The sequence below is a fragment of the Rattus norvegicus genome, chromosome 20 (genome assembly GCF_021556685.1).
Source record: "Rattus norvegicus strain SHRSP/BbbUtx chromosome 20, alternate assembly SHRSP_T2T, whole genome shotgun sequence".
In the NCBI taxonomy this organism is placed as follows: Eukaryota; Metazoa; Chordata; class Mammalia; order Rodentia; family Muridae; genus Rattus; species Rattus norvegicus.
In genome coordinates this window covers 18,964,184-18,980,858 of record NC_141553.1, presented here as the reverse complement: position 1 = coordinate 18,980,858, position 16,675 = coordinate 18,964,184, and the positions used below count along the sequence as shown (strand labels likewise).

At 46.7% G+C, this 16,675-nt stretch overlaps 1 protein-coding gene and 1 long non-coding RNA gene across 11 annotated transcripts in view; one reads left to right on the top strand and one right to left on the bottom strand.

Moving 5' to 3' along the window:
- Positions 1 to 3,288: 3,288 nt before the first annotated feature.
- LOC120098902 (uncharacterized) lies at positions 3,289 to 10,905 on the bottom strand. Of its 2 annotated transcripts, none has more exons than XR_015645753.1 (2): positions 4,336 to 5,082; positions 3,289 to 4,204 (listed from the first exon to the last, which is right to left on the bottom strand). It is a non-coding gene; the product is annotated as an uncharacterized LOC120098902 (long non-coding RNA). The 2 variants fall into 2 exon arrangements; XR_015645754.1 differs by lacking the exon at positions 4,336 to 5,082 and adding an exon at positions 10,770 to 10,905 and having other exon boundaries at positions 3,501 to 4,204.
- Fam13c (family with sequence similarity 13, member C) overlaps positions 4,969 to 16,675 on the top strand; it is a 122,206-nt gene continuing 110,499 nt past the window's right edge. For 2 of the 9 annotated variants that reach the window (XM_087597259.1, XM_087597258.1), the window contains exons 1-4: positions 10,970 to 11,028; positions 11,613 to 11,674; positions 13,284 to 13,340; positions 14,992 to 15,193. In XM_087597259.1, the coding sequence (XP_087453385.1) occupies positions 11,008 to 11,028; positions 11,613 to 11,674; positions 13,284 to 13,340; positions 14,992 to 15,193 (342 nt within the window). In that variant the 5' untranslated portion in view covers positions 10,970 to 11,007. Of the gene's footprint in view, positions 5,389 to 10,952; positions 11,029 to 11,612; positions 11,675 to 12,185; positions 12,360 to 13,283; positions 13,341 to 14,991; positions 15,194 to 16,675 lie in introns of those variants that run through there. The other 7 variants (XM_087597261.1, XM_087597260.1, NM_001399503.1 and 4 more) reach the window with 6 other exon arrangements.

Here is a 16,675-nt window from a genome sequence, read left to right as displayed (position 1 = left end):
GATGATGCAAATAAAGGGGAGAAGGGTGGGAGGTGACTCCAGGCTTTGGAGGGTTTCAGGGAAGATGTCCTTAACTCCAAAATTCATGGTAGAACGTCTCAGCTAAAGAATGACATTCCCATGGGCCCTAGGGTAGGGTGACATCACCTGTTGTCACACCATGGGAGGCCCATGTGGTTAGATAGTTCAGTTCCCCCCCCCCCCCAGGGCAGAAGAGACATGATCTGATAAAAGTGTATTAAGATTCTTAGCTTTTATTCTAGATGTAAGCAGTAGAGCAACCTAATTCTTACAAGCATGAGAAATTATATTTTTTCCATTAGAAGGATTACATATTAGTTTCCCCTCAAGATTACTTATTTAGTGTGTGTGTGTGTGTGTGTGTGTGTGTGTGTGTGTGAGAGAGAGAGAGAGAGAGAGAGAGAGAGAGAGAGAGTATGCAGACTTTGCACAAGGGTGCCATGGCATGTTCATGGAGGTCAGAAGACAGCCCACAGCCTGTAGGAGCTGGTTCACTCCTCCTACCTCGAAGATCTCTAGGCTCAAACCTTGCATTAGTGGAAGAGTGTTAATTCACCAAGCTATCTTGATGACCCCTGAAAATATTTTAATAGTTCAAATTGATAATCTTTGCCTCACATTCATTTATATTATAATTATAAAAACACAGCATTCACCCAATCGATTTTATAAATCTTTTCAGGTGTTTTAGTGAAGCCATAACCAAGGCAACTCTTCTAAGGGCAAGCATTTAACTGGGGCTGGCTTACAGTTTCAGAGGTTCAGTCCATGATCATCACGGTGGGAAGCCTGGTAGCATGCAGGCAGACATGGTGCTGGAGGAGCCCAGAGTTCTACATTTGATCGGAAGGCAGCCAGGAGAAGATTACTGCAGGCAGTCAGGAGGGTCTCTTCTGCACTGGGTGGAGCTTGAGCGCTAGGAGTCCTCAAAGCCCGCCCCCACAGTGACGTACTTCCTTCAAGAAGGCCACACCTCCTAATAGTGCCACTCTCTGTGGGTCAAGTATATTCAAACCACCCCACCAGGTATCTATCTCGGCTTGCTTTTATTTGATGTTATCCCTACATTTTGATTCCTTGTACATCTTATTTAAGATCTTTCCCACACCACTTCCACTGTCCTCACGAAATCCAGAATCCTCTATAAGATTTAACGTTTCATTTTTCCCACCTACCTGCGCTGAACATACCCTTTACGTTAGGTGGAACAGAGAGATATCGTGAGGCAAAATGGAGGTGACCCGAAAGAGAATGTCACCTGTGTCTGTTGGGGACTCAGTAGCTCAGACAATAACCACTCAGAGCAATGAGGCCCCTTTTGCTAAAGTGTCAAAGACTAGGGCAAGAAAGCAAAGGATTAAAGGAGACAGATATAAGGAGAGGGAATCTTTTTAGTGGAAAATTATGTCTGTGGAGAGGCAAGAGGCCTGGCTGTCCCCTGGAGGACTGGCAGGAAGCAGCAGGTCACTGTGTCCAGGCCAAAGGAGCAAGCCTCTGTTGACTTTCCTGTCATTGTAAAGAGTCTGGCCCGATGCCCCAGCGTCCCCCAGAAAGTGTTTTCTCAGAATTGTCTGGTCCTCCAGGGATGTGCAAGCACTTTTAATTGAGTTACAAAGCGAATCCACAAACATTGTCCATGGAGCGCATTCCACCTAGAGCAACCCACCCCATCTGCGTCTGGTCAAACGTGATGACTTTCAGAGACGTGAAGAAGCCACGGAACAGCGTGGAAGCCTGGGGGTAGAAAGTCAGTGTTGTCTATAAACCTGTTATCCATTCACAGCTAGTTTTTTCCTTCCAAGCTCCATGTTTATGTCTTTCCTTTTATAACTATGAGAACAAGGATAAAACGAGCAACTTATTAACCGTTTAAATTTTTTCTTTTTTTTTCTTTTCTCTTTTTTTTTTCTTTTTTCTTTTATCTTTTTTTTTTTTTTTTTTGGAGCTGGGGACCGAACTCAGGGCCTTGCGCTTGCTAGGCAAGTGCTCTACCACTGAGCTAAATCTCCAACCCCTCAAAATTTTTTTTAATTTCTCGGTACCAAGAATGTCATTTAATCTTTGGAAGAACCACTGGAACAGATTTTTATCTCTATCTAAGAATGAGGAAAGAAAGTCATAAGGTGATTTTTTTTTTTCAAAAAAGTTTAAACTACTGGTAAGTGGTTGGTCTTGAACTTGACTCATAGATTCCTTTCACACGCTCTCCCTGATTTCTTTGTTTTTGACACAGCAGAGTAGGAATGTTGGAATGAAAACACTATGACCGAGAAGCTATTGGCATGCGTGTGGCTGGAGAGATGGCTCAGCAGTTAAGAGCACTGACTGCTCTTCCAGAGATCCTGAGTTCAATTCCCAGGACCCACCTGGGAACTCACAACCGTTCTGTCACTCCAGTTCCAGGGGATCTGACACCCTCACACAGATATACACACAGGCAAAACACCAATGCACATAAAATAAAAATAAATTAAAAAGAAAACCCTGAAGAAATAAAGATATTAGATATTAGATATTAGATTTAAGTGAGAAATTCAGAAAAACGGAAGCTTTTAGCATGTCGGTGAGCTAATCCCATTGAACCTATCTGTCCCCAGTGAGTCTATCTATTGAACTGTACACCGCACATCCTGTCCATTCTGCACACACATGCATGTGAAGAGCAAAGGCTTCAGGTTAACAGGGACTGCATCTGACGTAGTGTTAAATATGCTTTTATTAGTTCTTCCAAGGAAGCCAGGTAGGCATGACAGTAATCGGTCTGCTTAGTCTAAGTGTTCTCTTGGACTTTAAGGCGTTTGAGAAGCACATCGATCGAGTGCATTTGTCGTCCCCTTCTGTTCTCACCCTGCCCACAACATTTTGCTTACCTAAGTCCCATCTCAGAGTCAAAAAGACAAAATAGTTTTCTTTGCTGTCTTTGAACTTATAATATCTCCCCTTTTGAAAACCCGTCTTGGCCGTGTTATGTCAAACCACAGAGAAGTCTGGACGCCAGTCGCTGTCCTGGGAAACACTCATGCTTCCTTAACAGATTCTAGAGATAATTTTCCTCTTCTCCCTTTGAACTTTCCCTGAATTGTTGTTCAGATAAGCCGAGGGCTCCAAAAGAACCTTTTGTGATAGCGATCAGTATTGTTCATTCCAAGGTGAACAGGACATCTCATTTAAAAAAAAAGGTACTTGAAAGCCACTTACCAAAAAAAAAAAAAAAAAAAAAAAATCAGATGTAAGCTTCGAACAACATAAGACGTTTAGCAACCCAAGTGCTTTACGGCAGGCTTTTATTCTAGAGTGTTCTTAACTTTTAGCCATAATATACCGAACGACTGTCTTTCTTCCATGTATACAGTTCTCGTCTGGATCCTTTCTGTTTGTGGTTTGTTGAGAACTAGACTTTTCCTCCCTCTGCGTGTTGTTATTGAATCTCTGGATTTCTGAAGCACATCTCTCATTTCATTTCCTTTTCCTTTTTAAAATTTTTAAAATATTTATTTATTTACTATTCCATAACCCTTTTTTTACAGTCCAGTCTTCATTCCCCCTTTCGGTCTCCTCTTCACCCCTCCCCCACCGCTCCCCATCCCATCCCATCCCCCCTCCTCCCGCCCTGCTCCCCTTCTCCAAGAGGATGTCCCCACCCCACCAGGCCTCCCTACTCCCTGAGGCCTCAAGTGAATTGAGGGTTAGGTATATTTTCTCTCACTTAAGTCAGACCAGGCAGTCGTCTGCTGTATATGTGTGTGGGGGTGTGGGGATGTGGGGGTGTGGGAGGGTGTGAGGGTGTGGGGGGGTGCGTCTCACATCAGCTAGTGTATGCTGCCTGGTTGGTGACTCCGTGTCTGAGAGATCTCAGGGGTCAAGGTCAGTTGAAACTTCTGGTCTTTCACGGGGCCTTCCTTCCCCCCGGCTTCTCTCCATTGGTTGGGTGCTAGTATCTGCTTCTGACTCTTTCAGATGCTTGCCGGGTCTCTCGGAGGGTGGAGGGTTCCTTTTATTTTCAATAGGCCCACAGTATCCACCGCAGTTTCTCAGTTGAAAGCGATCTTCCTTCCCATCCCAGATGAATCACTGGAGATGTTTACACAACAAAACAGCTGGTCTTTCTCCACACTGGACTACCCAGAATGAGCACCACAGCCCCTGAGGGCAGGGGCATTTGGGAACTTGACCGTCTTCAGATCTGTGGACAGGAAGATAGCCTGCAATTAGACTTCACGTTGCCACAAACATGGTGAGGTGTCTGCCATCCACAACCTAGTTCCATGGGACAGTAGGAGTAAGAACACATGCACAGTATGGTCCAATACGTACGTGTTGTACTATCATGCGATCGTATTTCAAAAATTCAGAGACAGGTCTTTCAGAGACGTCTGTTTATTCCAAGTCAAGGGCAACACGTCAGGAAACATGGACAATGAGAACAGAGCAGGATAAACATCCCCAAGCAAGAATAAAGCGGGGCGGGGGTGGGGCTGACCGGCCCTCCCTTTCCCCAACAGAGCAGACTCCATTGAAGGGAACGTGTATGAGTTGTCACTCCATCCTTTGTGAAGGTGCCGTGCTGCTGTGGGTGTAGGGTTCTATCTCCCTAGTGTCCTAGGCACCGGCTAGGGCCTGTAAAGCATTCTACACTTGCCCTGCTTAGATTCATTCACAGCTCCGTGGTCCCGAGCTGGGCGCTTCCTCCCGCGGAATAAAATAACAAGAGCACAGACCGACCTGTCAGGATACAGCCTGCCTTTGGGAGCCTCTTTTGTTCTAGGCAGTAAAAACCAACACACAGTGAAAATAAGTCAAATATCCTTTCCCCCTTTTCGATCCTTCCTTGCTTTCAGGAAAAGCGATAGAAGCATCTTTTCACGTTTGCATCCCCCGGGTGGTGTGGGGGCTGGGGAGGTAACAAGCCATGGGAGGCGGGCATTGCATCCACTGGGGGGGATATCCGTATTGCCAGCTGAGGCTGAGGTGGCAGGCTCAAGCAATTAGGACTCCCTATAGCTCCTAGCTGGCTACCAGGGTTGTGAGGAGCAGCTCCAGGTTCCTGGGGCAGAAGCCCTGGGTCGCGCGCCGCCGCGCCCCGCCCCATCGTCCCCGCAGCCTCGCAGACTGCTGGGCTTTGTGGTTCGCCGGTGCCGCGGGGCCCCTGCTGGGGGTGTCGTCAGGAGCATGTGCAGACAGCAGCCCAAGGTAGAGCGAGCGAGCCGGGCGAGCCCTAAGACTTGCCTGGCAATGCCATGTTTGTGTGCATGCTCTAACTCGGGGAGAGCAATTAGGGAGACGGCTCCCCCGCCGGACTTGGCTCATGTTTTCTTGTTTCTGTTTCAGCCTTCAGGATAATTCCTTCGGCAGCGCCGCTGTAACTGAGTAAGTGCTTCTTGCCATTACAATCGACTTGCATTCCTGTCTCCGAAGCAACTGGGGTGAAGGTATCCCCCTCCCGCTGCCACCCCATCCCACTCCACCCAGTTCCCAGCCCCTCTTCCCAGGCGATGCATTGTCTCCTGGAACCTAGGGCTGCGAGACTGGAGGGACCCACAAACCTCACACAGGTTGCAACCAGTATTTTAGCAACCGGGGGTGGGGGAAATGGGGGTTGGGGGAGTAATAAACCTAGCTTGTTTGCTGCGGGAGGCTCTGTGCCCCCAAATATGCAATCTTGAAGCTTAGCTTAAAAAAAAATCTATGTGACATGTCAGAAAGGAAGCTGGGTTGTATTTTGCCAACATGAGTGTCAGTTTTCATGGCGTGCAGGCTGTGTACATTTGCCCCAAATAGACTGATGTGAGAGAGCTGGAGTTTAATTCCAGCATATTTAAACAGGGTAAACTCATCTCCCTCCTCCGTGTGTACTAATTTTTTTTTTTTAAGACAGCGCGGTAAACTTTTCTAGATGCCTTCTTGTAATTTTTCTCATCTGGCCACGCTAATGTGACTATAGAGAAACGCCTCGCCTGACTAACAACAGTTCAGAGTGGAGGGAGGGAAATAATGGTTTACTCCAGGCCAGCCCATATGTGTGTGTGTGTGTGTGTGTGTGTGTGTTGACGATTATAGTGCCTCGTTTTTATTCTGGTCATTTCTTCCTTAGTATTTTCTTAATAATAAAATCTATATATTGGAAGCAAATATGTAGATTTTGCTGGCACTGTATGTGATTTACATATAGCTGGGATGTATAGTATGTATTGTGTTTTATCATAGGGAAATAAGTGTTTACTTCTGGGAACTTTTGGTAAAAGCTACTCGGAAAAGCTTTGCAGCAGGGTGTGTGTGTGTGTGTGTGTGTGTGTGTGTGTGTGCACGCGCGCGTGCGCGAGTGCAGAGTTGTGTATCCCACTACTTAAGAGAAACGTGAGTTTCACACAGAGGCCACAAGTGGCTTGGGAGTTGTTTGCTAAAGATAAAGCATCTTTTGGCTTTCAGATTCTGCCACTGTTCCAGACTTGGAGAGGGAGGTCTGAGGGTCCTCTGTGTTTCCTGAGGCCTCTTCCCCATGCACCTTTGCTTATCCTGCTTGGTTTGCTACTGACTTAGTACCCTGCTTTGAGCTCACCTAAGTGGCGTCTCTTTAAAATAAAGACCAGGTTGACTTTTGAAGATGCACTGTCTGGAACCCTGGTTATGGTAGGGACATTGCCTTGCCAGAGAGAGAGAGAGAGAGAGAGAGAGAGAGAGAGAGAGAGAGAGAGAGAGAGAGAGAGAGATCTGAGGCCAAGGATGAGGCCTGAATTTCCTGCTAAGTGGTCAGGTAATGCCTTTCTTTTCCTCTGCTGGGCTTTCTGGGCCTGATTCTTAGGAACGCTGTGTGGCTGAATTCCTAGAGTCAGCCACAGTCACAGGCCCAGGGGTTTCAAGATGGAGACTTTTAGTTCTAGCTTTCATATGGTGTGTGTGTGTGTGTGTGTGTGTGTGTGTGTGTGTGTGTGTCTGTTGTGGTTAAATGCTGGGGAGACTATAGTGTCTTGTCCTTGGATACTCCCCGAGGAATTCTGATTGCATAAGATCACGTTACCCTCAGAGAAGTGACAGAGGTTCCTTCTCAAAGGCTGTGAGTAGTGTCTGGGAAGCCATCTGGCTAATGTAAGAATCTAAGGAACTTACAACATACCCAAAGCGCCACAGGTGAGACGCAGCTCAGACAGGGGGGGCATCCTAAACCAGTGGTTATCAAACAGAATGCTTTTTGTCTTTTCCTCTTAATAATATGAGCCTGCTCATGGATCTGTGGGCACATTCCCTTACCCTGCAGGACCAGAGGGTGCTATCTTGAGACACAGACATACCAGGTGTCTTGGAAGTGTCTGGATGAGATCGTAGTCTGTCCTGAGGTGACCCTTTCCTCTTCAGGGTTTTGGAGAGGTGACGGTCCTCTGGCTCCTGTCCCCACCCATGTCCAGTGTCACTTCCCCAGACTACTGAAGTTCCACTAGGAGAAGCTGTTCCTTTGATTCAGGCGTCTGGTATTGATCCTTATTAAAATGGAAATTAAAAACTCTGCCCTGGAAGGCACATCCAAGCATAAGTCCTATGCACTATTTTGTTAGATAGTCCAATCTGAAAGGACACTGCTTGGCCAGTTATGATTATTGTATGTGTGTGCGAGTGTATTCGTTTGCGCGCCAAGCGCGCTCAAACACTGTGTGCGTGAGGGTGCCTTTGGAGGTCAGAGGTTAACCTCCTATGTCTCCTTTGATCTCATTCAGTCTCATCTCTTACTGAACTTGGAGTTTATGGATGGGCTAAGACTGGCTAATGAGCTCTGGGGAGCCTTCTGTCTCCATCCATCCCCAGTCTGAGGGCTTTCTATATGTACCGTGGCTATGATGAGCCGGCTTTAAAGTGTCTGCTGGGGATTCACATTCTGGTCCTCACTCCTGAGTCTAAGAGAATGTCCAGTTGAGCCAGGTCCAGCTGGAGGTCCTGGGAAGAGTCAAAGGAAGAGTGGGACTAGGTATGAAGGGCAGAATCCTCTTGGCTTTTCTCAGGCCTCGGCAATGCCTGTGAAAATCTGGGCGAATTTAACTCATTCTCTATACAGTTTCTCCCCCAACCCCTAACATCAGAGTGGCCTTAGCCTGTCCTCACTTCTGCAGCATTTTTTCAAGATGTGTTGCTTTAAAAGTCCGTTACTGGGTCACTGTATTTAGATTCGTGCCTCCGTTGCCAACGTTCTCTAAGGGCTGGTTTACAAAAATGAACTGATAACCACCACCAGGAAAAGAGATTGGCTCCTGTAAAAGCTACTGATACTCAGGCTAAGGGAGGACCTAGAAAGGGTATTTGGATTGGAGTCAGGTCCGGGGTAGCTTGGGTTCTAGAAACAGTTAGATGATGACATTTTTAGAGGCCTATTAGTTAAGCGGCTGGGCGGTGCTGCTTAAAAGTTTACAATCCAAGAAGAAGCTGGAGAGATGGCCCAGTGCTTTAGGAGCACCAGCTGCTTTTCCAGAGGACCAGGGTTCAATTCCCAACACTCACGTAACATCTCATAACTGTCTGTATCTCTAGTATCAGGGAGTCTGATACGTTCACACAGACATACATGTGGGTAAAGGCCAATGCTCATAAAATAAAAGTTAAAAAAAAAAGTGTGGGGTTGGGGATTTGGCTCAGTGGTAGAAAAGAAAAAAAAAGTGTACACTACAGGGCTGGGGGTGCGGCTTAGCATGCATGAAACCCTGGGCTTGATTCTGTTTTTTTTTTTTTTTTTTTTTTTTTTTTTTTTTTTCCGGAGCTGGGGACCGAACCCAGGGCCTTGCGCTTCCTAGGCAAGCGCTCTACCACTGAGCTAAATCCCCAACCACCTGGGCTTGATTCTGAGCACCAAAATAAAACGGGATGGTGGTGGCAGCGATTACTATAATCTCCAGTACTCCTTGGTAGAGGCAAGAGGATTGGACTAGAGTTCAAGGTCATCTTTGGTTATACATAGCACAGTTTTTGAGACTAGGGTAGACTACTAGAGACAGTTCAAGAAAACAGAACCCAACCCAGAGTTTCACATTCTACCCTCAGAGCTGTTTGGGGCTAAGGTAGGGTCAGGCTGCAGCCTGCTCATCTCAGTCAGGTGATCCAGAGAGCACTGGCGCAGGTGGTTCTGGGTAATTCCCCAAGAGGTTGTGTCTCGGCAACTTCCGCCATCAGTAGGATGTTGCAGGGAAAGAGAAACCATTTCTCCTCCGTCCAGGCGAGCTGGGGCTTCTCTTCCTATTTAACTCCTCATGGGCACACCTTTATTCCCGTTATTCCAAGAAGTCTGGTTTTCCTGTCTCCCGAGCCTCTGAGGATATAGCCTGGAATGTCATGTGACTTCTGCCCGTGATCTTCGAGGTGTGGAGCAGGAACTAGAGAGGTTCCCTGGAGTGGTGAGGTTCCCTGGAGTGACGTCTTGGGATCTTGGGCATTAACTTGCCCCTCACCCCCATCCCCGAGGGCGGTATTCCTAATGTCAGGCTGGACTGAGAAGGTATGGACTGTCATGTGAGCTGTGACCTGTGCACCCCTTTCTTTTGTTTGTGCTCGGCAGAGCCAGCAAAATGTAAAAGAGAGAGAAAAGACACAGGTTGGAGTTGGGGCAGCCAGATCCAGACACTCGCAAGTGAAGGGCTCTCTGATTTCGTCTGCTGAGGAGAGCTACCGAGGAATCGCTTGCTGGAAGTGTCTTTAACGTGTTTTGTTTTTGTTTTGTTTTGTTTTTTTCCTTTTCACCATGGCCAACCATAAGAAAACCATTCTCCATCACAGTCTGGTTCCCACACAGACAAGAGATTTCAGTGACATCCAGGAATCAGCCGTTAACTCTGCCTTGCTGACATTTTCTGTCCTGCCTAAGCACAGTGGCTATATAAATGTTGGCAGCTAGGCACTTTGTGGAGACCCGCTGGGGTAGCGCTCAATCCGAAGAGCATCCCCACATGCCTCTTTATTGTGAGACTTGTGAAATTTCCTTTCCTCAAATTCATAATCGATTACAAATATTTATACAACATGCTCTGCTTCCAAACAGCTACTTCTGCACACATCTCTATGATGGTTTTTTTTAAAGTTTAAGTCAGTATTTAATTAACAGGTTTGCTTGTAATGTTTTCATGCACCCTTAGTTTCAGTCAGCCGTCCTCCTCCACCCCTCCCCCATCTCTCTGCGCCTGCCTTTCCTTGTCCGCATATCATAACTTCTATTCTTTTCCCTCTTGTGGACCTTCTCTAGGTTCCCAACCTCTACCCCTGCCCACTCCTACCCAAATACACACATATAAAAGTGTCTGCTTTTGTGAGCCCCGGTTACCTCACCTAATAGAGTATTTTTCAGTTTTGAGGACCTATGAGGGAAATCAGCTCCCATTCGTCACTATGGGATTATAAGAGAACACCAGGCTCGGTCAGGTAGGCTCTTAGTCTGAGTCGATGAAGGCCTTGGGGACATGGAGAGCCAGGCTCCTAGCTTTCTGTGGCAGAATCCAGTTTCATAAGTGGGCTGGCATTGTCCTTTTGTAAGGCCCTCCTGGCCGAGGACAAAAATGAGATGCTGATCGAGTGGGGGTCAGTGGTGCCCTAGGAAAGCAACTGAGAATTTTCTACCCCACACAAAGAGCAGGGATGGGCCCTGAGGCCTGGGAGGACATCCATTTCCACTGCTGGGCCAAGGGTTTTGAGCTTGTGTCTCCTGAGTGGCAATTGGCCATTGTATAGGAGATGTCTCTCCTCTACTGATCTGGTCCAGCCTTCATGGCCCACAAAGCACCTACCCTCTGTAGGTTCTGGTGCTGACCTTCCATTTTCAAGCCGGCATGCTTGGAGGAGAAAACAGTGACTCCCAGAGGGGAACACATCACTACCAAGTCCCCAGGTAGCATTGCTGAACTCTGGGCTGGGACTGTGGGTTGAATCGGAATCCTTAGAACTGAGGATTCTAGATTTCTATATCCAGTGACGTCTTCTGTTTCTCTCGGAAAACATTGTCGTTGACATCCCAGGGCCTACAGGATGAGCTGTGTGAGAATACTGGTGAGGAGGAAGAGAGGAAAACTTGGGACCTCAATTGCTCTTTTCATGAGCTAAGTAGAATGGAGTTGTTGGTAGCTGAACACTTGAGAGGGCAAAGAAGTTTAGATGATTCAGTCAAGATGGGCATTTTGTTAACTCGGCCAACTTCGTTTTATTGCCAGAGGGAACGGAATATTCTGTTAGAATAAAGAGGGTTCAAGTCTGTAGGTGGCCTTTGTATAATTCACCACAAAAGCCATAATTTAAAAAGAGGCTGTAAGGGAACGGAACAGGAGCTCTCTTGAGTTAATTTTGTGGGCTAATTATATAGCATCTCCAGGGATGAATATTTAAATATGCTATTGAATGTAGCATAAGCACCGTATGTGTTTGTTTGTTTTATTTCCGCTTACTCTCTACACTGAATTTCTCAGAAGAGGATCCAGATCTTTCTAAAATCGTGTATTCTTTAGAAGTAACGTTACTTCGAACCTATGTCTAACTTAAGTGTAGATACATCTAACTCGAGTATAGCTGTGTCTAACTTGTCCGAATCAAGAATAGAAAGAAGGGAAGAGGGCATCCACACTTAATATCTTTAATAGGAATTTGATATTGCTGTGAAGCATTTACCTCGGTGGATTGGACATTCAAGTAAAACATGCAGGTTGGTCCTTAACCCTAGACACATTGGTTCAACCTTTCGCCTTGCCGTGGCGAGACAAACTGACAAAAACAACTTAGGGAAGGGTTTATTTTGGCTCACGGTCTGAGGGGGACTGTCCGTCACGGTGGGAAAAGCAGGAGCTTGAGGAGACTGACCACATTGCATCTAGTCAGGAAGCAAAGAAGACGAGCCTCTGGCAGTCAGGCGCTGCCCACATTCAGGCCAGGTCTTTCCACATCAATTAACATGATCTAGAAACTCCGGTTAAGTTGACAATCACTATCAACCGTCACAAAAGGCGAACTGAGCTCCTGGGAGGCAGCCAAACCCTTAATAAACGGTCCTCTTTTCAGTTGTTTAAACTGCTCAGTTATTCTGCCTAGGGAGCAGAGTCATCCTAAAACCAAGGCTCTTTGAGCATCCTCTGAAAGCAATGCTGTGTGCTCGGGAGCCACGGCGGTGCTCTAGAAAAAGAATTGTAGTGATTTTCTAAGTACCGTTGTGTCCACAGATGCTTCACGAAGTAAGAAACCAACTCAAAACATCTCGGAGGCAGAACCTAAGGATGAAGAGTCATCATTTGTATATTAAAACGAACACCGTTACAGGCGTGCGTGCGTGCGTGCGTTCGTGCGAGCCAGCGAGCGAATGTGAATCTGCCTCAGAAGGCTCCTGTTCAGAGCTGGTACCTCCTGGCTTTGGCTAGTGAAGGGTGAACAGGAATGGGAGATGGGAAAATGTTCCAGGGTGTGGCTGGGCGGGGCAGGGTGAATGGCTGGAAAGAGGAACAAAGACTCCCTCCTACTTATGGAGAACAACACTCTTACTCTAGGTTTCCCCCAGGGGGTTGGAGACACCAGGGATTTTTTTTTTTTCCCAACTTGGAAGAGCCAAACCTTTTTCATCAGGCTAATTAAGGAGTCTTATAGAAAAGAAAGATTGCCAAGGTTGCCGTTGTGATATGGGGAACGGGACAGAGTGCCGGATACAGGTTTAAGCGGTCTCTTTTGAGAGCACTCCTCGGGGTGCCCGGTATCCCCACGCTGGGAGCATCTTGGCGTCAGTGAGAGCATGTGAGCGTAGACCAAGAGGTTCTCAACCTGTGGGTCGAGACCCCTTCGGGAGTTGACTGCCGCTTTCCCAGGGGTCCCACATCAGCCTGTATATCAGATCTTTGAAGCTTGATTCATAACAGTAGCCAAATTACAGTTACGAAGAAGCAACAAAATAAGTTTATGGTTGGGGGTCAGCACAACACGAAGAACCGTATGAGAGGGAAGGTTGTGAGCTGAAGTCTTAGATGACAGACTACAAAGCTTGAGGTGAAAAGGCTCGGCCGGTTCGATGTTTTTGGCTTCGGCGCTTTGGCGTGCATGACGGTATTGTATGGTTGCTCGACTGACATTGGCAATCAGTGACATTGGCAATCGGAGCCGAGCGTTGTTCTGTTTTTCTCTGGAGAGACAGTGGTGAGGATCATTGAGTTTTATCATTTTCCCACATTAGCCTTGACACAATTCTAGTTTTTTTTTTTTTTTTTTTTTTTTTTTTTCTGCTTGTACTGCAGCAGGCATTTGTATCTGACAAGCCACCTTCCCTTTTGCCTCAGGTGTGACGAAGATACAGACTCTTTACATGAAGACAAAGACGACTGCTCTGGGCTCAGGTACGTCTCAACCTTGGTTCTGATTTGGGAGGAAAAAAAAAAGAGATCGTCTGGATCTGGCATCTCGTTTTTTTTTTTTTTTTTTTTTTTTAATTTTTTTAATCCAAACATCTCTCTGAGATTCTCATCTCAGCTTTGAGATCCCCAGGGGAGAGCCTTGTACTGGGAACTTCTCCGTTAAATTTGACAACGTGCCCTTCGTTATTCACCAAACACATTGAACGTCTCAGACTTGGTCATCGAGGGGTTCAGATTCCTACTTGAATGAGAAACAAATGTTTCTGTAAAAGATGCTGTTCTTTTCTTTCTCTGGAAAGAACATGAGGAGCTCCAGACCACCAATCCCGGTGTTGCCCCGCCCCCTTGCCTCCCCTCCCCTACCCGCAGCTTCGTGAGTTCCATCTGTCTGTCTTCACCTCTTGTGTTAGGGACTTGCTGCTTCTTATTCCACTTTACCAGAGCGTTGTCTTGGGTGCTTAGGGTGGGAAGTAGCTGCTCTCAGCGAATCGCCATTGTTATCCGATATCGATTATCTAAGGCAACGAGTTCGATTTTTATACCCTCATTTAGTTATGGCTGCCGTTGCTAGGAATACGGAAAGCAAACGGCGTAGAGATTTAAGTGGGGGCAAATGATTTCAGAAGAGAACATTACCCTTTGGGTATATATTATATGGAGCTTGATGGCTGAGGGAAGACCACTAGAGTGATCTCTACCAGAACCAAGTAGGATGTATGCATCTGAGACTGGGAATTGAACCTGGGATTCTTCCACTAAGTCATATCCCTAGCCCCCGTCTTTTTGTTTTGAGATGGTGCTAAGTCTCCCAGGCTGGCCTTGAGCTTTTGATCTTCCTACCTCAGCTTCTAAAATAGCGGGGATTAGCAGACCCGTGTCTCTCAGTAACTCAGCCTTGAGGGAGACCACACACTGGTATCTTCTATGTTGTGTTCAAGCCATTGTTCAAATGCCTGGTTAGGGGCAACTTATCATGTGACTTAAAAATTGCCCGAATGACTTGCCTCCTCTCCAAACAGATCCATGTGGCAAACTTACCTTTGCCAATGGCTAGGATTCAGCCTACGAGACTGAGACCTGTTAGATCGTTCCAGGAGTTGGTCTGCCTGCCGCTCCAGTGCTGTTTAAACACAGCGCTTTGGGATCTCAAGACAGAACCGGAAGGTCTCACCCTGAGATCGTGGGAGGGAAATAGGATACTCATGGGAGCAAAGCGTTTTCAAGCAAAGACCAGGAAGAAAGAGTGATAGGAAGAACGGAATTCCTGGGGCTGTGCTCAGTTCGCCTGAGGCCCTGGGTTCAAGTCTCCGGACATAAACAGTCATGGTGGTCAACGTGCCTGAAATCCAAGCAGTTGGTGGGTGCGGGAGGAAAGACAGGGACTGAAGCACAATGTCACCTTTGAGTAATGTGACCTCCAGGCGAGTCTGGGATAGAAGAGACGCTGACTATAAAAATTAAACAAAAATGACATTTCCGTTTTTCGGGTTTTAAGTCTATCTATATATTGCCCGTGCCTGGGCTCCCTTTGAAAACAGCTTGGTGAATTCCAGCAGCTCGTTTCAAAGCAGGTTTATTCTGTTTTGGGTGCGTTCTAAATTGGGTCTTTTTTTTTTTTCTTTTTTCTTTGCAGAGATGAAGACAATAAAGAGAACTACCCACAGGTGGCAGCTCAAATAGACGAACTCGTCCCACCCTCCCACGAGGCCCCGCAACATGTAGAACAGGCCCCGCTAGTGGATGGAGTGCTGAGAACCAGTATGGGCAACTTCAAGTCCCGAAAGCCCAAATCCATCCTCAGAGCCGAGAGTGGCCGGAACCACGGAGAAAGCCAGGTACAGCTCCACTGTCAGGTCTCTGCCGGGGAGAGGCCTCCCTGGTGCAAGGGCGCCGCATGCATAGTGGGATCGGTGCTGCGAGGATAACGTGTATGTGGTCTGAGATGTAGCAGTACCTTCTTTAAGGACTGGCTGTTCCGAGAAAGCTAATATTCAGGCGCCCTTCCAAACTGGCACCTTCCCCCTCTCTCTCATCTCCCCTCCACCCCCACCGCCCTCTCCCTCTCTCTCCTCCCTGGTTTTATTAGGTAGGGTCTTACATAGGTGGGATGTGACACCCCCCCCCCTCGTTCCAAACTGGAGATTTCGATCGGAAGTGGCACTGTGTTCTTTGGAGAGGGCTTGGCGCTCATGCAGAATGACGTAGCCTTTGTGCAGAGTTGGGGATTCCACTCAGTGAATTAGGAGCTTCGCTTTGGTCTCAAGCCATTTTCCTTAGGCTAAAGAAGAGCGACTTTGCATGATCAGTTATGCACGTATGTTTGTCTTGTTGTATTTGTATGCAGTGTTTGGTTTTCTGAAGTCAACTAATATTAAAATGGATGGCGACTAAAGCATCTTACCTAGTACGTTGCTAATAAGTTTTATACATAGAAATGTGTATTTATTTATTAGATAGGAGTTTCCCATGTAACTCAGGCTGGCCTTAAACTTGCTAGCCTCCTGCCTCAGCCCCAGAGGACAGTGCTGGATGACACTACACTAGGCTGATAATGTGTAAGTTTAGAAATTTTCTAGTTGTCTAGAAACGCAGCAAAGAAAATGATATTTTAGTCGAACGGTCCCTGATAGTTTATGTTCTTAGAAGATAATTAATAAACAGGACCAATGACAGTCACGCTAGGACTTTGTAATGTACCAAGCATCACCTTTGGGATGTGGCTGTTTCGTGAATGTTAAGGTTTGATGTGCTAACACTTAGGCACCTAAAAAAATAATGCAGGGTTCCCAAGGAGAGATAGGTTAATGACCCTCGGGGAGTCAAATGACTCCTTCACAGGGGCCGCCCATGGCTATCGGAAAACACAGATATTTACATTACGGTTCATAACAGCAAAATTACAGTTATGAAGTAGAAGCAAAAGTAATTGTATGGTTGGGGTCACCACACATGTGGTTAATTTGCGTATTACTGTTAAGTGTGGTCCAATTTGCAAACTGACACCAGGTGATCTTCCGGTCAGAACAGCCTTGGCTGGTGGGTTCTTTGACTTGATTTTTATGTGTCTTTGTGGTTTTATGGATTTGGCATTTTGACCTCTTGGTTAGGCCTTTCGTGTTTTTCAGTGACAAGTACATACTGGTCGCTTTGCGAAGGGGAGAGGTAATTATCTTAAGCTTCCGCTTTATTGTGGAGAGAGGCAGGCACGTGAAGTATCCCCTGGTTTCCAAGGAGCTTGAGCCTCTAAATCCACGTAGCATCCCTGCAGAGGAGCGTTCTGGTCGGGGTGCAGATTCCAAATGGATTGGTCCCGGGGT